General features: G+C 36.0%; 3 protein-coding genes and 1 non-coding gene across 5 annotated transcripts; 2 read left to right on the top strand and 2 right to left on the bottom strand.

Moving 5' to 3' along the window:
* The first annotated feature begins 284 nt into the window (after window positions 1–284).
* On the top strand, window positions 285–5,120 carry LOC132053148 (probable calcium-binding protein CML21). Its single transcript, XM_059445028.1, has 5 exons — window positions 285–460; window positions 1,483–1,737; window positions 2,448–2,650; window positions 3,295–3,469; window positions 4,699–5,120. The coding sequence occupies exons 2-5, from the start codon at window positions 1,533–1,535 to the stop codon at window positions 4,806–4,808; spliced, it is 693 nt and encodes a 230-aa protein (XP_059301011.1). The 5' UTR covers window positions 285–460; window positions 1,483–1,532; the 3' UTR covers window positions 4,809–5,120.
* Window positions 5,121–5,276: 156 nt separating this feature from the next.
* LOC132053147 (transcription factor MYB80) lies at window positions 5,277–8,115 on the bottom strand. The gene is made up of 3 exons (XM_059445027.1): window positions 7,917–8,115; window positions 7,094–7,223; window positions 5,277–6,409 (listed from the first exon to the last, which is right to left on the bottom strand). The coding sequence occupies exons 1-3, from the start codon at window positions 8,047–8,049 to the stop codon at window positions 5,698–5,700; spliced, it is 975 nt and encodes a 324-aa protein (XP_059301010.1). The 5' UTR covers window positions 8,050–8,115; the 3' UTR covers window positions 5,277–5,697.
* A 3,615-nt stretch (window positions 8,116–11,730) lies between these two features.
* On the top strand, window positions 11,731–11,803 carry TRNAF-GAA (transfer RNA phenylalanine (anticodon GAA)). The gene has a single exon. It is a non-coding gene; the product is annotated as a tRNA-Phe (tRNA).
* A 594-nt stretch (window positions 11,804–12,397) lies between these two features.
* LOC132053149 (enhancer of mRNA-decapping protein 4-like) lies at window positions 12,398–22,986 on the bottom strand. Of its 2 annotated transcripts, none has more exons than XM_059445030.1 (12): window positions 22,097–22,986; window positions 20,259–20,308; window positions 20,028–20,184; window positions 19,708–19,926; window positions 18,971–19,099; window positions 17,135–18,763; window positions 16,033–16,392; window positions 15,837–15,956; window positions 15,406–15,576; window positions 13,930–14,088; window positions 13,685–13,810; window positions 12,398–13,084 (listed from the first exon to the last, which is right to left on the bottom strand). In XM_059445030.1, the coding sequence occupies exons 1-12, from the start codon at window positions 22,769–22,771 to the stop codon at window positions 12,776–12,778; spliced, it is 4,104 nt and encodes a 1,367-aa protein (XP_059301013.1). In that variant the 5' UTR covers window positions 22,772–22,986; the 3' UTR covers window positions 12,398–12,775. The 2 variants fall into 2 exon arrangements, with proteins under 2 accessions (XP_059301013.1, XP_059301012.1); XM_059445029.1 differs by lacking the exon at window positions 22,097–22,986 and adding an exon at window positions 21,604–21,906.
* Between the last annotated feature and the right edge of the window lie 863 nt (window positions 22,987–23,849).

A 23,849-nucleotide genomic window follows, 5' to 3' on the forward strand; every position in this document is an offset into this window, starting at 1 on the left:
AAACTTAAATTTGCACAATTTAAGACTCACTTAAGAGAAAAACACTCCAAAATTTATACTTCTTCATTTTCAGAACTCGAACACAAAATGCGAATACGTGGTGGGTGATGCGCAAATCTTGAAAATTATGGATCTTCCACTCAAATCCCACCCACATAACACCTACAAATTTTGTACTTTAAAAAAAAAAACAGCTGAAAAAATTCTAACTGTACCCCACGTGTACCCTCACCCCCAAACCACCCTCCAAATAAAAGTTCCTTTCTGTCCCTCCACTTCCATTAATTTTCATATTTTTCCTCAAAGATCAGTTTTTTTTTTGTTGATCTTAAAAAAAGTTTCCATTTTTGTATTATAATCAGCACAAATATTTTGTGCTTTGTCCCTTTTGATTTGTTTGTCTTGTTTCAGCTTAAGAAGAAGAGAGAAACTTTTGTCTTTTTGGTTAGCAGAATCTAAGGTTAGTATCTCTTACTTTCCTTTTTTGGTTTTCTTGGTATTTACATCATGTCTTATTTGCAAAGATTGAATCTTTTTGAGATTTTGGATATTTATAGGTATGACTAGATGTTCATTTTTAGCTTTTTTTCATTGTTAGTGTTGATGAAACATAGGAAAAAAGATAGAGAATTTGGAATCTGTCAACTTTTACCCTCAAAGAAATAGAAAAAAAGATGAAAATAGAAATAGGAGTGTTTTTTTTTTTTTTTTTTTTTTTTTTTTTTGCTTTTGCATCAATGATTAACTAATGAAAGAGAAATCTTGATATGGGGTTGTTTCAAGATTCAATTTTTATTCAGCTTCATCAGATGAAAAAGGAATATATAATATGAACTGAACCTTGGAACTTATACATTACAACATAGCTTAGTTACCTTTTTTTTCATGTCATTAACCATCAATGTTTCACTATTTTGCATTTGTCATGATGCTTATGGACAGCTTATCTCTAATTTGATTTTTTATTTTTTATTTAGCGAGATTTTATTCCAAAGATATGATCTTGGAGCTCGCTTACACTAAATATATCATCAGTGGGAATCAGTGGCGTAGCCACAACAATCGAAAAATTATGTTGTGTATGTAGAGAAGTATACTATGTATATATATAGGTCGAAAATTACTTTATATATAAATCTTGAACATCCTACGCAATTCTGGTGGGAGTTTGATTGTTTTGTATGAATTGAGAAAGTAATATGCAATTCCCTGGTTTAACTTATCAAGATTTCTGCATAAAACGGTTTTGGTTATTTGTATCGGTTGCTCAACAGTTACGTGTTGGCATACCATCTTTGCTGAAATGTATATATCGATTGATCAATCATTCATGTCTCAACCCAAAGTAATTTGGATTAGCTATATAAGTAAAGTGTTTATATGATTTTCTGCTTGTAGGCTTAATGCTACTCGTATCTTTTTTCCTTATTTCTTTGATTCTTACATGTAGTAAAACATCTTTAAACCTTAATTGCTTTATAGATTGGAGCAAATTGGAGTAGAAGTTCAGCTCTCCCACTTTTCTACTTATAATGGGAGGTGTATTGGGTAAGAATGAATCTCCCCCGAGTCCGAGGGTTTCTGTCCCAGAGACAAAGCTCGAGGCCAAAATATCCGAAGCGATGAAACGGAGAGAAACTGAAGGAAGTTCCATAAAATCATTTGATAGCATAGTCCTAAAATTTCCCAAAATTGACGAGAACCTGCGAAAATGCAAGGTTATATTCCATGAATTTGGTAGGTTGGCTCTGCATATCCTTTGTCCAATTTTTATTCATATCATTTTGGTACTTCCTCTGTCCCGATTTATGTGATGGTATTTGACTGGCCACAGAGCTTAAGAATGAAACGAAGACTTTTGAAATTGGTGGTTTAAAACAAGCCATATATATTTGTGTGAATTTTTAGCTAAAATTGTCCCTTTTTTATGGGAGTAGGTCTATTTTGGTCCTTCAAATAGAACCGTCAACATCTTTAGTCCCTTAAGTTTGCTAGAGTGGAGAACGTTTGTCCAACTAATAGCATGGACTTAAAAATTAATGGTGATTACCAAAAAGAACTACTAAAAGTCGGTTTGTTTCTTTCAGTCGATTTTTGCCGTGTTTTTTGGTATTCACCATTAGTTTTTAAGTCCATTCTGTTAGTTGGACCAAAGGTGCTCCACTTATCTTGATAAAAAAATAAGGGACAATTTTAGCTAAACTGGGAAGTTTAGAGTTAAATTGTTACTAAATATAGAAAGTTATCATTCTTTTGGGACTGACTAAACATGAAAGAGTGTAGATAAATTGGGACGGAGGGAGTAGCATTTATTGTAAAAGCATATTCAAGGCTGAAGTCTGGTTTCTTCATAAAAGGGCGTTTATATTTACAATTTTCTTTCTTGTCTAAAGGAAAAAGAATGAATAACCTTAAGAACCTGAGAAAAATTCTGTTTTTGTTTGTAGATGAAGACAGTAATGGAGCAATAGACCCACAGGAGTTGAAACACGCCTTCAATAAGCTTGAGATTAATTTTACTGATGAAGAAATCAGTGATCTATTTGAAGCGTGTGATATTAATGAAGATATGGGAATAGAGTTCAGCGAATTCGTCGTCCTTCTTTGTCTTGTCTATCTTTTGAAGGACGATCCTTCTGCTCTGCATGCCGTATCCAGCTCAAACTTTTTCTTGTTAATTTATTTTATTCTCCCTTATCAACTATCCCTTGATAATATGAATTTATTATCAATGTTATGATGTTTGCAAAATTTGAAGTGTTTGGTAGTTCACCTTGCTTTGAAAAGATTATATATGTCTCTTACTTTTATATAGTTGCATGAAAGTTCATAATTTAATTAATGCTTTTCAAGAAAGGTCAGGAAAAATTCAATATTTTTTATCCAGATGGATGATTACTTTCAAGTGACAAGGTGCTTTTCAAAGATTAAGGGCCCGTGGACATTATTTTTTCTCCTTTTTAAAAAAAAAAAAAAAAATCAAACCTTGTTTCCCTATGCATTTGAATGATTTTTTGGTTGGACTTCTTTTCATGTAAAATGCTTGTCCAAACACAAGTTCAACTTTCAGATACCATTTCTCAATTTCAACTCCAGATGCTACTTTTGTTTGTTCAAATATCGATCGATTTATGTCCAAACGTCTACTCATTATCCGCTTACATGTTCTCCTGGGGATGCATACCATGTTCTTAGCATTCTGTAGCCCTTCACGAGGAACTACGTTTTTGTATCGGTCAGACCCCACCCCCACCACTGCACCCGCAAAGTTGTTTATTCCTTGACCAGATACAGAAATCACGTATGGGACTACCGAATCTGGAGTTAACATTTGAAACACTTGTTGATGCTTTTGTGTTTTTGGACAAGAACAAGGACGGTTATGTAAGCCGGAATGAGATGGTTCAAGCAATTAATGAAACTACATCAGGAGAAAGGTCTTCTGGTCGAATAGCAATGAGAAGATTTGGTAAGTTCTCTCTCTCTCTCTCTCTCTCTATATATATATATATTGTTGAAGTGTGTGACCATCTCATCTAAAAGTTGAAGCTGTTAGAGAGAGCGCACTGTAATTTACTTAATTATATTTCAAACACGCCCCCCATGTACAGGCTTGATTCTTTTTTATGAGCCAAGTATCTAGAAATTCTTTTTTAAATTAGGTGGCGATGAGATTGAACGCAGGACCTCTGTCTATCCTGGTACCATATTGAAGTGTGAGCTTTTAGATGAAATGGTCACACACTTCAACATATGTGAGTGTATTTCTCTCATATACATTGGTAGAAACTCGCATTTTTAAATAAGTGGTGGTCTCATGTATAAATTTGATCACAAGTGACATGAAAGTAAAGCTTGAGAATGCAGTTTCGAAGAAACTACAGTCATTGATGCATGCTGAACTAATGTTTTTTCTTTTCTCTAAATACTTTTTCTGCCGAGGACTTGGTTTTCAAAGAGTTCTTGCTGCTATGTACTACTTGTTTAATTACTAGAAAATGCAGTCTCTGCTTTATCTTCTGTACAATATGTCATAATAGGAAGATGTACTGAGTGCTCTGAAATTATAAGTGAGGTAGTCTTTATGGTAGGAAAGACAAGTCACTTTTGCTTGTTGTAGCAAGTTATTTGTCTTATTTTCAAGATTACAAATCCCACATTTTAAGGAGGCTTACCTGTAGATATACTTTGGGTGACCCGATAGTATAAATAATTTCTTAAACTAACGGTGTATATAACTTAAACTCCTTAATTTCTAGTGGGCTGATTACTAAGCTTGTGATCAAACACTATTTGTCACAATGAAATGCTCGGAATGTAGAACCAAACCATATTTTCTTGTGCCTTGCTTGCAATGTGATTAGTCAATCTATGAACGTAGAAATACGATATTTGAGCTTCGAGGAACTTGATGAGAAAAATACCAATCTATATAGTCTGTAAGACTCAATTACTTGTTTATCCGAGCTATACTAGGTAGTTACTAACAGACTTAAGTATTTGTTTGTCTGAATTTCTTGTGCCGTGCATGCAGTTTATTTAATCAATATATGGATATTGAAACACGATATTTGGCTCGGAGGAACTTGATGAGAAAACTACCAATCAATAGTCTACAAGACTCAATCACTTATTTGTTCTATGCATTTACTCACTTATTTATTTCTGTCTGTAAAGCTCCGTCTCTCTGTTTTGCAGAAGAAATGGACTGGGACAAAAATGGAATGGTGAACTTCAAAGAGTTTCTTTTTGCCTTTACTCATTGGGTGGGAATTGAGGATAACGAGGATGAAGAGGGAGAAGAGTAAGAATTTCCACAAAACTTATATATACGACGAGCAAGAATGAAGCTTCTCAATGACCACGAACCCAAAGTTCCCTTGCCTTTTTCCAATAAACAAGTTGTAGCAGCCGGGCGTGTTGATACTTCTTACGATGATCACTCGTGTAAATGAAGTCTCTACTACCTAGTTCTAGTTTGCGAATAGTGCTAGATATGTGTTGCAGTGAAGCAGCTTTAAATTCCATTTAACCTTTTTGTATCATTAAGTTTTTTGATTGAAGGTGACAGAATGCATGATATTGTAGAATTTTGAGTTATGCTTTCAGGCATTTGTGTACGTCATGCCTCGTTTGATCGTTTGTTTGTGATAAAACATTCCAATTTTGATGTCCATATATCTGATGAAGTCTAAGAAAAAAAATACCGTCGCCATCTGTTTCATTTTATGTGGCAGGTGTGTTTGACAAGAGACGCTAAAATATAAAAAAAGTCTCAAGAAAAAAAAGATTTGTTACGCACCGAAAGGTAGTACCCTTAGTGCTAAATATAAAAAATATGTCGATGTCATTCATTTCAAGACAGACTCAAGAGGAAGCGTGTCATATCAAATGCAACAACGCGTAATAGAGTAGTAAAATATTGGGTTGATCTTTGTTACAACCATTCAAGAATGACATTCATTTAAGATTCTCTCTTTATTACTTCATTTTTTTTTTATTCACTTGATGATAACAATGACATTCTTGCCTTCTAGCTAGCCTACTAACTCAACACACTATTACAATAACTTTTTTATAATAACGGTGGTGTCTAGGCCAGCTTGCGCGGACCTTGACTAATTCCACGGAACACCTGCTACCTCCAACTAGCACAAATATGAATAGCTTTGTCCACCCTATTACACTATTGATTCTTCAAACCATTGGATTCATCAGATCATCTGATGAAATGTCCCACAGAACACAATCAGAATTGAACATACTTGTTGTTGATCCATTTCTTGTTACTACTATTTCTTTTCCACTATCCTCACAATTCTCATTGCTAATTTTCTTGTTTATTTGTTGTAATTCTCCCCCTGCAGTGCATGTACTTCCACTACACAAACTCTGGTTCCATGGTGAACCTTCTTCATCATTAAGCAAATTAGCAAAATTATAGTTATTAAATCCTCCATTATCATGAAAATGACTTGAATTTGCTCCTCCATTAGTGTCCCACTTCTTATCACTTTCCTTAATAGCCCTTGATAATCCATACTTAATTTTCTCAATTGTGTCATCTTTGTAATGAATATTCTCCTCATGCTTCACATGACTTGTACTTGGTGCATTACTTGGAGTACTTTCCATATTTGCAAATTGTTGATGAAACTGAAAACCAATTCTTTTTTTGGTCAAAAGATGAAGCATTTCATCTTTGAAACAACCAAGTGCTGCTTCAGCTAAATGAGGGACTTGTGGTGGAGATAATGTTGTGGCTATTTCACTAATTAAGTGAGAAAAGGGCTTGTGAGTTACTGGATCAATTCCCATACCAGATAGTTTCTTTTTTAGCTTTGTGTTCCAATGGTTCTTGACATCATTGTCTGTTCTGCCAGGCAGTTGAGCAGCAATCACAGACCATCTGTTAAGAAATTTACACACACAACAATATTGAGTGACCAATTAATTTTAGGTTTTGACAAATATGTAGGATTCAGTTGTACTACTCATATTGGAAGGCACAAAGCTAAAATTAAAAGAAATTTGGAGACAATGGGTAATTGGAAATATAGGTCCTTGATGTATAATCAAGCAAATATCAATCAATATGATCAGTGGCGGAGGTAGAAATTCTGACAAGAAAATTCAAAATGATGTAACAGTGTTGCAACTAGTGAAGATGGGGCCTAAAGCAATTTGGAAGCTATATTTGCCACTACAATTCAAGACTTTTGTTGTCGGGGGACTCAAATTTTTTTATGTAAGACTGTTTTTTTTACTCAATTTGCACAGTCTGATCTTTAGACGGGGATCCAATTGGGGCCCCTCAATCAAACTTAGCTCCGGCATTGATTACACCTCACTATGATTGAAAGAAGGGTACTAATCTTGGAGCGACAATAGTTTCTCCGTGTGACCAGGAGGCCACAAGATCAAGTTGCGAAAACAATTTCTTACAGAAATGCGAGGCAAAGTTGTACACAATAGACCTAATATGGCTATGTCCTTCACAAAACACTGCACATAGCAAGAGCTTAATACACCATGCTGTAGAAAGAACTTGTTTTCTAATATGAGGCAAAAGTAATGGATTTTTAAGTTTTACCTATTGCCAAGAACAGAGTGAAGTGTGACAATGGTCTGCTCTTCTGCCTCTGAAAACTGGCCATGTTTGAGATCTGGCCTAAGGTAATTTGTCCATCTCAATCTGCAACTCTTTCCACATCTCTGTAGACCTGTAAATATAAGAGAAATAAAAATTTAAGCCTTATATATGTGTGTAATTTGCAGTATACATATATTCTTCTAAGAATTATGAGCCACCAACGATTAAGTAGTAAGTATTTTTTCAATCTTAATAAGAAAATTCCGTGTGCACAATAACGTAGCTACATATAGAGTGAAAGGTGATCGATTGACCACCCTTCATATCGATCGATTGACCACCCTTCATATCAAAATTGTATTGTGTATATAGAAAATCATACTGTGTATGTAGATCAAAAATCATTTTTGTATGGATATATTAAATCTTGGCGAATTCATGATTTCGTCACTAGGTGTGAGCCTTTGTAGGGAGCGTTTTAATCCCTAATTGGGACTTCTCCGCCGTATCTCAAAACAAATACCAAGCACTATGTGAGAAAACGAAAAAAGTATTAATGAGAAAAACATAAGTATAAACCATGTATATATATGCAATTGTACTATTAAAGGTTGTCACGAAAGATAGAGTGATAAGTACTCATACATCCTTCACTAGAGGTTGGGGTGTGAGCCCCTGGGAGTGCCATCGTTTTTGGAAAGGAACATTTTACTTCCCAAAGTGAATCTTCCTGACCCGAATCCGGATTAATCTAGTCCTAAACAGATACCGGACACCGGACGAAAAAAATTAAAAAAAAAAAAAAAGGATTAATGAGACAAACCAGCATGTTTAGGAATGAGACGCCAATTACGAGTTCCATGTTGAGCAATGTAAGATGAAAGCTTGTGATCTTCCTCTGGAGTCCATTGCCCCCTCTTCACATTATCCTTTTCACAACATGGAATTCTTCCCATCTCTCACAAAAAAAGTTGTAAAAATTTGCAAGTAAAAAATTTCTGTTAAAATGGTAAAAAGATGAATAGTTTGTTTTACTTTCTTTAGTGATTTTTATAAAAAATAGAAGAAATGTATATATAGAGTTTTAATGTTATGTCAATAAAGCATCAAAGGTGCATGACATGATTAAATAATTCAACGCTGTTGAGCGTGTGAGACATTGGCCGGTAGCTCACCCACAATACGCCCGGTCAACTCTCTCTCACTATGTCTTTGTGTGCATGCATGGGGTTGACTACTTGTAGTGACGGAATAAGAATTTTCAATATGAAAAATCAAAATATAAAAAAAGTAAATTATTAAAGAAGTCAGGGAGATTCAACATATAGTGTATATATGCATATTTTATGCTTTAGTTTTCTTGTTATCCAGCTGATTGTTCCCACTTCACTTGAGCCGAGGGTCTATCGGAAACAGCCCCTCTACCCTACTAAGGTAGAGGTAAGGTCTGTGTATTTACCCAGACCCTACTTGTGGGATTACACTGGATATGTTGTTGTTGTTATATACATATTGTCTTTTTACTTATCTATACAAGATAATTTCCTAGTTAAAGACAGTTAATTGGACAAGGGTGACCTCATCACTGATTGTTCGGGTCAATCAACAACGGAATCAGAAATTCTATTAATATTTTTTCTTTTTTCAAAATGTAAAAACACCATAAGTAAGATTCAAATATATATGATCTAAAGTAATTCTTGAACCATTTTTGTCACTGCACTTAACATGAGCAGAGCTAAGCAGAGAGAAGGGGTTCATCAATTGAATCCACTTTGTTGGAAAATTATATTCTCCAAATAGAATAAAAATGATTTTCTTTTGGTCATATATAAACTATGAAATGAAGACTCTTGTGTAGTGATAAAAGGGTAGAAAACTTTTTTGGGTCATGAGTTCAGATACCAAATGTAATATATGTTCCAGTAGTAGTATTTTTGAATTCCTTTATATAAATTTCTAGTTTTGACACTGACACTTAAAGCTTCCGCTATGTCGATATGGAAATTCAAAAGTTGATATATATATATATATATATATATATATATATATATATATATATATATATTTTTTTTTTTTTTTTTACACGTCCCTGAAAAAATATTAACTAAAAGGGTAATATGACTAAATTATCTTTATTTATTCTTTGATTTCAATTTAATATTATTCTATTTTCACCATATTAATCTCTCTCCGCATTTATTGAGTAAGGGTAAAGGTGGAAACTAATACTTAATTATATCTTAATTTTTAACATGGATCATCTATTTTAGTGAGAACTACAAGTAAAATGAATCGGAGGGAGTAATAATTTAGGTTATTAGAGTTGGGCTAGTGTTTCGGAAGTTATAAGGTTTTTGCACGAGTGGGTGCATGGTTTCTATCTCATGATGTTTTACATGCATTCTTTACTAAGAAGTGCATTTTTCATTTGCATTAGAATATTTCTCAAGAGTGTCTGGTTGATATTTTCTTTGTCACAAAGGGCCACTCTCTTTTGCAGGAACCGTACAATTAAAAATAAAAAATAAAATATATGTCTCTATACATTTAATTTGTTTGGAATAATTAACATAATAAAAACAAGTAGACTTTAGAATATAAAGCACCAAAATTGATCACACGCAGTAATATAGTTCGCTGATTAAGACATTACCAAAATGAACATCGACATAACTAACAACTCTTTTCCAATATTATTATATTCTTCTTAATGCATACAAAAGTTTACAATTTCAATTTTTTTATATCATTCTACGCTACCGTACATGTTTGGGGTACCTAGGGTAGGCTACGTGAGCCATGTCCGCGAGAAGTAGTTGGTACAAGGAATGTGGCGGACGATGTAGTATTACTAGGTCTTCTTGCTGCATTCTTCCCATTTTCGACAGGTGATCCGCGCAATTATTTCCCTGCCTCAGAGTGTGCATTATGGAGATCCCAAGCTTGGTTAGGAGACGTCGACACTCCTCTATGATGATGCGATCGGGGTGGTTGTCGACAACATCTCCCACAGTCAGCAATATCAAGGCATTGCTCGAGTCGGTCTCAATGATGACATTCTTCAAGTTGTAGTTTTTCGCCAGGGTCAAGCCGCCGTGTATGGCCCACAATTCTGCCGTAAGGCTTGACGTCGCTACCATACCAAGTCGACCGAAGAACCCACCTACCCACCTTCCCCTATCGTCCCGTGCTACACCCCCGAATCCTGCTAACCCTGAGTTCGGCATGAAACTCCCGTCTGTGTTTATCTTAATGAATCCTAAAGGGGGGAACGACCAACAGATATAGACAGGCGCATCACTTTGTCGGGATGCTGACTGAACATGACAAACCTTATCTGCGTTTTCAATAACCGGAAAATTACCAATAGTCTGAACATGACCAATAATCGGAAAATGACCATTCTGGCAATTAGCAAAAGGTACATAAAGTAGTGCCATGGATTTGACTAATACTTAAAACTGCAATGAGAATGCTAGAGAATGAAAACGAAAGATACTTAGAATAAGCTCGGGGAAGAACTTATTTATAGGTTATGTTTTGTAAGCATAATCCTATTCTAACTAGGATTAATTTCCTAATTGTAATAGGTTTCTAAAATGTGAAAAAAGAAGTTACTAATAAGTCATACTTTTTAAACCTAAACTTAGTTGGACTAGGATTTCATATTTCCTAAAAGTTATAATTATAGGTTTCTCAAATGTAAAAAAAAAAAAAAAAAAAAAAAAAAAAATGTTACTAATATAGCCATTGTATTTTTTAAACATAAACCTAGTTAGACATATCCTATTTCCTAAAATTAATAGGTTTCTAAATAATTCTAAAATGTAAAGAAAGAATAAAAGTTTCTATAATATAATAACAAATTCAAAATCCCACTAATTCAGTCTACCAGATCGGTACTTAAAAGGGTATGACAAGGAATGACAATTCACTACTTATTACGGATCGTTTGATTTCAAGGATAAAAGATAATAATTTTAGAATAAAATGAAGAGTTATTTTATCTTGTGTTTTATTGAATTTTCCAATTTCAATATAAGCAATCTCATGACTATTTATACCACGATTGTGGTAATTAAGTATTATTTTAAAATATCATATCTATATGGGATAACTATTTTGAGAATCTCTAATCTCGGGATAAAACAAAAAAAATGACATATTTGCCCCTTTCCAAACTATTCTACCAAAGTTCTTATAGAAGTCAATGTTAAAATTGAAAACAAAAATTTACGTAGTGCAAAACAAACATATGTTCTATACATTGGGCATAGCATAGCTAGAGTATAGTTTACGGGTTCGGCTGAATCCTGTAGTTTTGGAGCAAGTTTGTATTTGACTTAAATAATCTATTGAATATGTACAAATTAAATTATTAATTTAGAACTCATTAACTCAAACAAACTAGAATCCCCAACACATAAGTTTGAAATCCTTACTCTACCTCTAGTTCTATATCATACTCGATATGTCTCATTTTTAGTCCGATAAGTCAAACATCTATTAATAAAATTATATCCATTAAATAATCCATTATTATTTAATTTTCGTATTATAAACTTTGCATTGTGATTTCAGTTGAATTTGTTCATTAATCAGAATTATAAAAAAATATTGCAAATTGAAACATAGCGGGGATAGCTCAGTTGGGAGAGCGTCAGACTGAAGATCTGAAGGTCACGTGTTCGATCCACGTTCACCGCATTTATTTATTTATTTTATTTACTTTCTCTTCTGATGTAGCAAACATATACATTTGAGTTTATATATGATGTAAATTATCTTTAAATAATAAAGAGTACAGCAGTAATGACAGTCTTTTTTTTTTCTTTTCTTGAACGAAGCATTTTAGGTAATTATTAAGAGTATAAACCGCAAAGTTAAGCATAATGTAAGAAAGTGAAATGGCAGAGTGTTTTCCTCTGACAATAGTATTTTAATTGGGGAATTTGACACATAATTTGTGTAAGAACTCTTAGGTAAACCCCGAGCATGGACTTTAGACGTGTTTAGGACGTACAGTCGGGCACTTAGGGGGTAAGCCTCACAAGCGCCGAGGCGTTTTGCCTGTGCCCCACCCCGGGGCAGTCCCATAACTGCCTTTTAAAACACTTGGATCAATGAAACGTAGCTGTCTTTAAATAATTTTATATCTAATATAGCATATTCTTTAATACAATAATATCCATATATAAAATAATAAATACATATAGCCCTGCATAACTTAATTCAAATACTATTAATACGGTCAACAAAATGCGGCATAAAATTATGCATGAAATATATAAAAGAAACAAGAACACCAGAGACATCAGGAGTTGTAATTGAACCAAGATGTTAATCTGACAAGGCCATGAGAGAAACCTTTAACCTCCCACTTGAAATTGCAGCAAAAATAACAATGTACAAAGGACAAAAATTCGTATACACAATAGTTCCACCCCAAAAAAGACTAATACTCAACAAACTTGAAAATCCAACCGGCCAGACTACAATTTTTACCTTAATGAAACAAATAAGAGAAGAAAACAGCATAAAAAGGCAGGTGAAGGCTTCAGCTCTATAACACCTTTTGCATGGTGAAGGCTTCAACTCTATAGTACCTTTTGCCTATCCATGAATAATTTGTACAAACTTCAGTATTCCACCAGGTATAATCCTGTTATTCTTGAAAAATCATTTACAGGTCATTAGCATGGAATTGATAACATGCATAATCAGGCGAATGCTTGAAAGTTCAGCAGGGGTCGTGGTAGGAAGATTCCGATGATGGTTTAGTATCTGATATACTTGCTCAAAGATAGGCCCCACGTGCACCGCAATCATCGGGTCAGTTGGATTTATGGCCGACAGCACGTCCCTCATCCAGGATAATTTTCGGGCTGTCTCCTTGGTAACATCACAGGCCACCTGCTGAAGAAGTGAAAGAAGTACTCCTTGACTCAACGGGAGAGGACTCGTTGATAAGATACCCGGTAGATCAACCTGGTAGAAGGCACAGGGAAACCATTAAGATGCATTGACGACAAAAATATCTTCAAAAATGCACCCAAAAAAGGTGGTGGCTTAGTGGCCAATGAAGCGGGAAAAGACTTGGGAGACTTGGGTTTAAATCCTGGTAGTGACAAAAGTTATGTTGCTCGAACTCTTGAGCGTGTCGGATCCTCCAAAAGTAGTGCATTTTGGTAGGATCTGACACAGGTGCGGCAGCACTTTTGGAGAGTCCGAGCAACAGAGGACAAAACACACTAGATGATTTCTTCAAGGATGGCTTGGTAGCAGATACCAACTTGTATGTATAGCTAAGATGTCAAATGCAATAAACTAGGGAATCAAGACTGTCACCAAAATTTGAAATGATCCATTTCGATATAAGAACCTTTTAATTGAATAAGGTTAGTTACGAGTCAATTTCATTTTCCAACTTTATCATTTGGATGATCTGAAAATCCGTCACTCTACCAGCTTAAAGGATAAGAGGTGAAACATTTGCCCAGTACAAGGAATAGCATCCCATACAGCAGTCCTAAAGTACCCGATATTTTAACCCCGTCCATAAACAAGTGATGAGAGCAAACAGTATACCTGCAAACATAACCACGTTACAATAGATACATCGCTTCTTTGCAAGGCTGCAGTGAATGCCTCCTCGTACTTGCGCTCTGATAACAATCGAGATAACTCTTTGGTTGGGTCAACAGGAGCCTCAAGCTATTATAGAAGGTAAAAGTTAGAATCAGAATGATAAGAAAGGACACAATGAAAGCAGAATACGAGTAGCTAATAAATATTCTATATAGTAAAAAGTGATTTAAGGGAATAGAAAGAACCTTCTCATGCAGCAATGGTCCGTTACTCATGTGGCTAACCAGTGGATTCGACGACTTGGAATTTCCTCCAGAAACTGCAAGAGTAAGCAACTTCTTTTGACCATCAGCTAGCTCTCCACTCAATGTTTGAGTCATCGATGATGCGGAATTAATGGCATCCTGAAAATTAACTCAAGTATGAATATGCAATTACAAAGAGAGTATAAACCCAACCATTACTGCTGATAACAAGTATATCCAAGAAAATTTTAGCCTCTGACACTCGTTGCAACGACTCTTCATCTACACAACGAATTATCCATTTAGTTATATCACCAGCACTATGTTAAAGAGTTATCATTCACCCAGTAAAACCTCCATAAACATATAACAAAAGTGAAATCTCTAAATCTTGTCTATTAGCGAACAACAAAAGTAAAATCTCTTTTCCGAGTAACTACATCTTTTATTTCTAAAATTGGAAGTAACAACCAAAAGAACAACACCCCATACACAATCTCATGACATGTCTACTAAAAGAGTTTGTCACTCACTATTCTTGGTGGCTGCACCACTAAATCTCTTGACAAATGAGATCAACATGCATCACTCAATAACTGAGTAACCTTGAAAGCAAGAGCACAAATTCCAACCCAACACGTGCCTAAGTCCGTCTAATAAATAGTGAATTGATTGCCACCCACAAGTATGCCCTAGGAGACGGTGGGGAATGTTCATTGTGGTGCTAAGTTCAGGTATTCAATAGAGCATATGCAAACAGCCCCTTATATAGAGATTAGAGAATACAAATATTCACCTCTGCTTTCCAATTAAACATTTAATTACAAGGCTAAAGTATACATTGACGTTCACTATCTATTTAAATAGTGAAGTGGAAGCATGAATATCAACCTACTTAATCAAAAAAGCATGAAGAACCTGAAGCTTCAGGCAGATTCCATTTTTGACTTCTTTCATTAGAAAACTGTAACTCCCTCTATTCCACTTTGTTTGACGTCGTTTGATTCGGCACGAAGTTTAACAAAGAAAGGAAGACTTTTAAAAGTTGTGGTCTTGAACATGCCATAACATTTGTGTAGCTTTAAGACTTTTGTGGTCTCAAACATGCCATGACATTTGTGTGGCTATAAAAGTTTTTTTTTTTTTTTTTTTAAATAAAGTAATAAATTTCATTAAAGAAAGGGGCAAAAGTGTGCCCATATACAAGAACTACTGGATATATAAGCTTCGCATTAAGGAAATATAGAAATATGTCATTCTTTTTGGAACATACTATCAAGGAAAAAGTGCCAAACAAAATGGAACATAGGGAGTATAAAGGACGATCTGATAGAAAGGAATACAATCCGTAGGTTGAAAATACAACAAAATAATTGATAATAAGGGTAGAAAGAAAAAAGGGAAGGAACTGCCCAACTCGAAATTAGCAAGAAACAGAAGGGAAATCATATTAAAACCAATGCTCATAAGACATACCCTTAAAGCATGTACTAATGGCGAATGCATGGATTCAAATTGCTGTAGGGCAGAAGCAGTGTGTTCAGCAAATCCTTTCTGAAACGTTAAATCTACTTGCTCAAACATTGCCTTGCATGACATCTCAAAGGCAGGGATCACCGAAACTTCCAGTGTAGATTTCAAAGTTTCCTGCAGGACAGTTAGAATGTCATTGAGCATCCAACATTAATTTCAAAAACGAAGCATCCAGCAAAAGGAGCACAATGCAGACAGCGGGAAAGAAAAAGAGCAGGTTGAGATGTTCAGGAAGTAAATTCTAAGAGATACTATACTTGTGAAAAGGACATCTAGAAAATATCTTGTACCCAAATTGAGTGGCATTTTTTTTTTTTTGAGATGGGAAAATTGAGTGGCATTTACTAAATAAAGAATTGTATGCTCATGCTCACCTGAAGCGCTTGCTTGCCAGAGGTTTGGAATTGCGCTTGGATTTGCCTAGCAACGGAAGCTTCCAGTCTGGAGCTAACTGTTTTCTCCAGTTGGTTCACTGCCTTGTCACTAACTCCTTTCTGCACCATACACATTCCGTCTCTGAAAAACAAATTCAAGTTTTTTAAAAAATGGCCAGATTTTCATTATATTAACCTGGAAGGCTTCTGAAATAGCAGTTGATACAGATTTCTCAATGGTAGGGGCAATACTGCGTGTGACAGCTTGTCCAACAGCTGCCAGTTCTTTCTTCATTATCTTTTCAATTAGCCCTGGCATGTCCTTGTTAAAGCAGTTAGATATCAAATTGGTTATTTGTTGAGTACGATCACGAAGTAATTTCTCTTGTTTTGCACTCTCTTCTTGGAAACGAGCCAATAAAGCATCAGAATTGGCCTTGACAGCCTTCTCCATGCTCCGTCCCAAAGCAGCCTCAAGTCTTCTTCCTTCTTTGGTAACTGGAACAGCAACCATCATACTCATCTGCTTTTGCGTTTCTTTTTGCATATTAAGAACCTAAGAAGACACGGCATTGAGAAAAAAAAAATGGAAACAAGTCAGAATATCATATAAGCTAAACGAAAAGATAATGTAACTAAGATGATAAAACTACAGGAAGCGCTAAATTTCCAGCATGCTTTAATGTTTCATCAATACAAGACAAAAAACGGTTGGGAAAATAAACAGAGAGTCCTCCCATATAATAAATATATGTATTCTATCACTTAAGAAGTTTGAATGTTCCAAGCAGAGAATTCTCTGAAAGTAGTTTCATGAATGATTAGACATGAAAGAGACCGAGATGACGGAATTTGACTGAAAATAGTGCAATAAATTTCAGGAGGGATTTTTTTGATAACCGACAAATTACCAAGGGCCAATGGCGCACAGGTTGAAACTCGGTGAATAATGCACACCCCCCCCCCCCCCCCCCCCGCCCCCACACCCACCTTCTCCACTTAAATATCAGGGTTTGAAATTGTGACATGAAAAGCCCTAGGGGCAAATTTCAGGAGGGAAATTGATCAGGACAAGGACCAATTAACAGATCAAAAAATTCTCAATGGGCTGCAGGAAAAAGCAGCTGCAAGTGGCATGTCAAGGGAAAATAGATCACCATTTGTAATGAGAAAAGTAGTAGTGAAACTTCAAAGTAGAATGACTACAAACAACTTAAATTAAAATAAATAACAAGAATATTAACACCATTTACGTTTTACATATTTATGCACAGAGTCCCTGGAGTCAAAGCAGGCACCTGATTTAGAGCCTCATGCATGGACAAAATTTGTGAGAATGCAGCATCCACTGAAGCGTTACTTGACCTGACACCACCATCGTTGGATTCAGATGAGTTGAAAGCACCAGGCGAGGGTGAAGATGGTCCAAATCCTTGAGTGTTCTTTCCCTTTTGCTTTTTCCCTTTGGCACTAGGAGCTGGAGGTTGATGAGCAGAAACTTGCACATTAGAGTCTATATTATTTCCAGAGATCTCCTTTGCAGAGTCACAATCTTCTTCAGGGGCAGTTGACGTATGGGTCAGCTGCACAGTTCCAGAAGCCCCAGCAAACTGCCTAGATTCCTCGACAATATAGGTTTCAGGCGATAAGGCACGACATTCTCGAGCCATTTCTATTCCAAGATCAGATGCCTGAGAGCAAAAGAGTTTCTCCTTGTTTTCTGACACAAAAGTGTGTAGTTCTTCTTGAGAGCCAATGTCAGTTTTTGGACTGAATTTAGTTTCACCAACAACCTTAACCTCCACCTCCACATTGCGGGCTTCCTTGTTGATTACAACTTCCTGGATACTCGATTCTCCCTCACTTTTCTGCTCATTAACATGGTTTACCTCAGAGGATGAGTTAGCCATCAATATCTCTGAAGGAGTCACCAGATGAGTAGGGTGCTTGAACTTAATTGGATTACTAATAGCCGAAGAACCATCATCACGTGACACTTCATCTTCATTATTCATTGGGTCACCATCCGACGAAGCAATGCCAGTCAAGTTTGGATGAATGGCATCCATTTGCCTGTCACCTGAATAGTCAACGGCTTTAGGATCCCCAAAACGGTCATTGATAGAGGGACCAAGCTCAGAGCTATTTGAAGTGCTTCTGAAACCAGAAAGTTTTCTAGCCAACTCAGGACTCAAAGGAGGTGGTGGTGCAAAGGGAGCAGCATCAGTATCAGTAGTTATACTGGGCAAACTAGCTGATTTAGATTCCGGTATGGAAGAAGCAAATTCCACAGAGGTGGCCAACCCAGTTCGTGCATCAGTAATAGGAGGTCTAGCTGTAGCTACAATCTCTGCGACACTCTCATTCACTAATGATTTGGGTGCAGAACTAGTTAAAGGAAACTCCATTTGTTTACTACCAGGAGGATCAACAGGAGCATATCCTTCAATACTAGCAGCATCACGTGAACCACTAGATTCCGTCCTTTCGAAGCCCACGGCATTCTCCATGGGAGGTGGCAAGCATTGGGATGAGTCCAAAGCATACTGCTGAATAGCCTGCGTCTGTACACAGTACACCTGAACAATCTGTTCACCATGAGGCAGTAAATCACTTGTTCCAGTGAAACTCAAAATTGGCATTGTAACTGTAAATTCAGCTATGTAATCCATTTGTGTTGCCGTTGGGTTCAGGCCATACTCTAGATGAACAGCATATATGGCATTCTTTTTTGCATTCGCTAGTAAGAGCAGACCTGCTTGAGACAAGGCTACAGCTTGGTTAAAAAATGCCTCTTCAGCACGAGCTGCAGCAGAACTCTTCAACTCCAATGTTTGTGTACAGTGCCATGATTCAGCATCACTAGGAAGCAACCAGCCCTCTTCACTTGCTGATACCCATATCTTCATTTCCCGATTAAGTAAACCCTGTATACCTTTGACTGGTTACATGTGAAGAACTAAATGCTAGAAACAACCAAAATGTAAACTCATAGAAAAAAAAAAAAATCATGATCAACTTCTAAATGCGTATTCTCCTAAAGCATGATCCCTTTAGTAAAACACAGCTAATTCCTCAAAGCAGACATTTGATTCTATCAGAAGATGCTTGCTACAAACTATATTAGAACATACCCCAGTGATGAGTATGATGTGGTCTGGGCGGTCTGGAGCAGCCAGGAAGGTGACTGAATTAACAGGATTACCATCATGAGGCCTGAGAATTGCAATTGGTTGTGGCTTCCGGTCTTCCCAAATCTTTATCTGTAAAACAAGATACAAACCACATGCACTAGTCATGAGCAACCAACTTTAGTTATCAAAGTAGAAGATAAATCTATAGTTCCATCATCAGATCACTTTTTCCCTTTCACAGGATACAAACCACATCCTTTTACCCTTTTTGTTTTGTTTTTCTCCAGAACTTTACACATTAACAAAATTCAAGGGTGAAGAATGCATAAACGTAAAAATGTGCAAGTATTAAAGAAGAAACCATTGGTTACAGTATGACATTGCCCACTTCCTCATAACTAGCAAAGGACTGCACAGTTGCTGTTGATTCTTATTGTTTTTTTTTTTACAATAACATGTTCATTGCTAGCTCTATGTTTTACATGATATTCTTACCAAATGTTCCCGTGTCAATTGTTAGTTAATTGTTTTAAAATGTATGTGGTGCCATCTCATGAAAAGCAATGATTTGTAGCATGAAAAATCAGTGGATAAAAAGTTTTGGTTGGAGTTGGACTTGTTGCTGAATCATCATTTTACAACGAATTTTTTTTGAATGGTATGGCTGATATATAGAGCAAAGACAGCAAATATAAATGCAAACATTTTAATGGACAATAAGCAAAACTCTCACGAACCGTGCCATCCACTGACGCAGATACCAATCGAGTGGTCATCCACTGGCACATTGACAAATCAGTCACTTCTCCATCATGAGTACCAACAAGTTGTACCCCATCAACCAACCTGTCAACAGGACACCTGAGAGGTTCATCCGCTGAAAAAACTTCAGCTTTTCCAAGTTTTGTCGTATCAATTTTTAAAACATGTTTTCCGATCCCAACCACAAGAATTTCCTGTTGAAGAGGGGATAATAATAGTTAAGAAGAGATCTAGTAGAATTACTACGCTACAAAAGAGTTCCACAAAAGAAAAAGGAGAGAAGGATTTATGGTACTTGTTTGTGAGAGTGCCAACAAACTCGAGGATGAACAGATTCCCCTTCACCAACAATTTGAATAGCAGCGACAATCCTCCCTGTAATTTGGGGCTTATCTTCCTCATCTGGTCCTTCGGTAATTCTCCATATATAAACACGACCATCAACACTTGCACTGAAACATCAGAACAGTTAGATAGATAGAGCACTCACAGAATACCTGCTATGAATAGAAGAGAATAGCACTACCTAGCCAAAAGGTGCACATCCTCAGCAAAGAAAGCCATGTCTGTAACCCTCTGAAAGAAAATTCGTAACTCAGATGAATACAATATGCCGTACTCCAAAATAATGGTTAAAGCATCTTATAAACTTCCAATTACTTTAGTTCTTATAAATACAGTTATTTTTTTGCATTACTAAACCAAACAAGAAAACTTTTGTTGAATTTTATTCTACAGAATAAAACCTAATATGTAATGGATTTATACATTATTCAATCAGAAAAATTGTACTCGGTTCAGCAATCTAAAATAAGCTAATGCCGGGAAGCCAAAGCCAGCAAGTAATAGCAGCTCCAAACGTTATGATATGGTCCCTTTTCTTAAATCAACGACATGAGGATGATGGTCTTTACTTGAAAGTGCAATGAAGTTCATCTTAGAGCCATGTCTAGAGCACCAATCATACGTGCATACTGCTGCATTATATGTGACAGCAGAGAATGACGACAAAGTTTGAGATCAAATGCCACACATAAAAAATAAGCTATATTTTCCAATGTCCCATGAAACAACCATGCACGTCAATCTCACGCACAGCTAGGCTATTAGCGAAAAAGTGAATATCATGACTTCACTAAACAGTACTCCAAAAATTAGAGCTTCTTCATAAAATCCAATCTATATTGAGAAAATACACAAAGCTTAATGAATTTTCACCACCCCCCCACCCCCACCCCACCCTCTTCCCTCCACCCCTTATCCACTAGCACCAGATGTATGCACTAAAGCGGCAAGTGCATCAAACGTGTCTTTTATATAAAGTTTATCACTTAACAATGGATAACTAATATGACTTGACAGAAAAAGGTTAATTAATATATATTCTTACATCAATTTATGGCTTAACCACGGTAACATGGTTGGCTCATGGCAAGTGATTTCCCTACTACAACTAGCATTTTACGCAGGGGCGAATTTAGGTAGGAAATTTGGGACACGTGAACCTATGGTCTCTCCGTAAAACTAGATATTTTATGTATATATTTTCTAAAATTGGTATAATATTACCTGCTGGAACCCATGCTACAAGAAGGCCAAATGGTGCAAGAAGGCCAAACGGTGCACTTGGTTGAAGGTTGAGTTATTTACCTAGAGGACTAGGGATCAATTCCCATTTAACACATTTTTTCATTCTTTTGTTTAGTGGAGAACCCATGTTCTAAAAATCCTAGATTTGATCATAAACCAGCACAAGTATTTATAATGTTCATAAACAGTTCACATAACAAAAGAGTATGAAATTCACATATAATAAAGCTAGGTACATCAATGAAATAAATCCAATAGATTAACAGAACCATTATGCCAACCTGTGCAAGACCTTTAAGCAATGATCTCAACGCGGTGTTAATATTAAGCACACGAATAGCTCCCAATTTAAGTCCATAACATATATAACTCTTATTAACCGCGATTTGCCTTCCTAAAACAAGGCCAGGATCCGAACCATATTTCGTTATCGGAGTAACCTCAAGTTGAGGTTGCACTTCACCAGGCAACCTAGCATCTATGTCATAAACAACATGATCCCCATTTAAATGCCTCCCTTTAGGTAACTTAGTACTGCTAGCCATTCGCTTCATCGGACTAGCAGTACCGGAATTTGCAATGATAGCCACATTTAGTTACACTAGCATTTTATGCATATTAACCAGCACAAGCCCTTATAATGTTCACAAACAGTTCACATAACAAAAGAGTATGAAATTCACATACAATATAGCTAGGTACATCAATGAAATGGATCTAATACATTAACAAAACCATTATAACGAAAAATGCAAGCGTGCGAAAAAGGCCAACCTGTGCAAGACCTTTAAGCAATGATCTCAACGCGGTGTTAATATTAAGCACACGAATAGCTCCCAACTTAAGTCCATAACATATGTAACTCTTATTAACCGCGATTTGCCTTCCTAAAACAAGGCCAGGATCCGAACCATATTTCGTTATCGGAGTAACCTCTAACTGAGGTTGAACTTCACCAGGCAACCTAACATCTATATCATAAACAACATGATTCCCATTCAAATGTCTCCCTTTAGGCACCTTAGTACTACTCAACATTCGTATCATCGGGCTAGCAGTACCCGAATTTGCAATAATAGCCACATTTGGTGATGGGGTAAAATCCGAAAGCTCGGAACCCGAATTTGTAGGCTGTAAATGTGGAATTTGTATAGTAGGTTGTTGAGGTGGCCCACTTAACATAGCCATTAACTGAACACCCGGATTAGGGTTAGGGTTTTGCAAATTGGATTGCTGATGTGGCATATGGTAATTGAATTGCTGAGGTGGCATATGGTAGTAGATTCCACCGGCGGCGGCGGCGGGCGGTGGATAAGAAGAAATTAAATTCGGGTTAATCGGGTTGGAAATCGGGTCAAGGGAATTAGGGTTTGTTGAATTGGGTTTGAAGAATTTATGCATATCAAAAGGTATTCCACCGGGTTGATTTGGATTTCCGGTGGAAGCCATTAAAATGCAAGAAAAGTAGAATTATTTTGAGTGTTAATTTTGAGGGGTAAATATGAAGATTGAAGAGAAAATTAGGGATTAAAAGTGGGATTTTTTGGGGACAGAGATCGGATTAAGTGGAAGATTTGAGTAGTGTGACTGTGTTAGAGAGTGTGATTGATAAAGTGATGAATAGATTGAGACTTTTTGGGGGGATTAATGTTATTATGGGAAGAAAATGGGTGAGAAATTATTATTTTATGAAATATTGGGGATCAAGTGGGGTTTCATGTTTATAATAATGCTACTTGAATCGTATAGGCTATAGATAGATTTTTTTAGTTACTAATAAACCAGAGAAAATCATCGACTTTCGGAAAAGAGTAGAAGAATGGAGCCTATTATGGGATATAGAATATATTATCATTACGCTTCAATCGGTTTATTTATTCCACCTCTTAAAAGGAAAAAAAGTTAAATAATAATACTCAAAATTCAACTTTAGGAATTTTTTAAGACACTTGGTGTTCTCGTAGTAATCTAATCAATTCAAAGGTATAATGGTGTTAGTGATCAAAATGGTCTTTAATGTATGAATTTTGGTTCCATTTGATTCTTAATATAGAAACATGATAAAAAGGAATTTACTGTATTCTAAAACTTAACCAATTTGATATTAAGTCGTATAAAAAATAATGAATAGGTTAAAACATATCTAAACTATCACACTTTCGCGAATTTCATACCTTAATTATCCAGTGTTCCCATTACATAGTTGAATAGGTTAAAACATATTTAAACTATCACACTTCCGCGAGTTTCATACCTCAATTATCCAGTGTACCCGTTAATTACTCTAATCTCAATATATGTTAAAAACTTTAAATCAAATCATCTAAAACACGGATTGAATTGGAAATTTTGTGTTAGAAATGGTTTACCCAAAGCTTGAACAAGCTAATACTAGAAAATCACTCCAAAGACATCATGAACACCTCGAGACCCGAGCTAACGACTCGACAAAGTCATAAAGGACATTCTGGATCTAACGGAATTGTCGAAACTTTGAAAAATGATTAAAAAAAAAAAAAAAGCCCCC

Source organism: Lycium ferocissimum, chromosome 4 (assembly GCF_029784015.1).
Source record: "Lycium ferocissimum isolate CSIRO_LF1 chromosome 4, AGI_CSIRO_Lferr_CH_V1, whole genome shotgun sequence".
Lineage (NCBI taxonomy): Eukaryota > Viridiplantae > Streptophyta > Magnoliopsida > Solanales > Solanaceae > Lycium > Lycium ferocissimum.

Coding starts and splice junctions, on each gene's coding strand:
- LOC132053147 (XM_059445027.1), bottom strand. CDS start 8,049: ATGGGAAGAATTCCATGTTGTGAAAAGGATAATGTGAAGAGGGGGCAA. Junction 7,224..7,916: donor TCTCATTCCTAAACATGCTG/GTTTGTCTCATT, acceptor TTATATTTACAG/GTCTACAGAGATGTGGAAAG. Junction 6,410..7,093: donor CACTCTGTTCTTGGCAATAG/GTAAAACTTAAA, acceptor ATTTCTTAACAG/ATGGTCTGTGATTGCTGCTC.
- LOC132053148 (XM_059445028.1), top strand. CDS start 1,533: ATGGGAGGTGTATTGGGTAAGAATGAATCTCCCCCGAGTCCGAGGGTT. Junction 1,738..2,447: donor GGTTATATTCCATGAATTTG/GTAGGTTGGCTC, acceptor TTTTGTTTGTAG/ATGAAGACAGTAATGGAGCA. Junction 3,470..4,698: donor AATAGCAATGAGAAGATTTG/GTAAGTTCTCTC, acceptor TCTGTTTTGCAG/AAGAAATGGACTGGGACAAA.
- LOC132053149 (XM_059445030.1), bottom strand. CDS start 22,771: ATGGCTTCCACCGGAAATCCAAATCAACCCGGTGGAATACCTTTTGAT. Junction 20,185..20,258: donor GATGTGCACCTTTTGGCTAG/GTAGTGCTATTC, acceptor CTGATGTTTCAG/TGCAAGTGTTGATGGTCGTG. Junction 19,100..19,707: donor CTGCGTCAGTGGATGGCACG/GTTCGTGAGAGT, acceptor CTTGTTTTACAG/ATAAAGATTTGGGAAGACCG.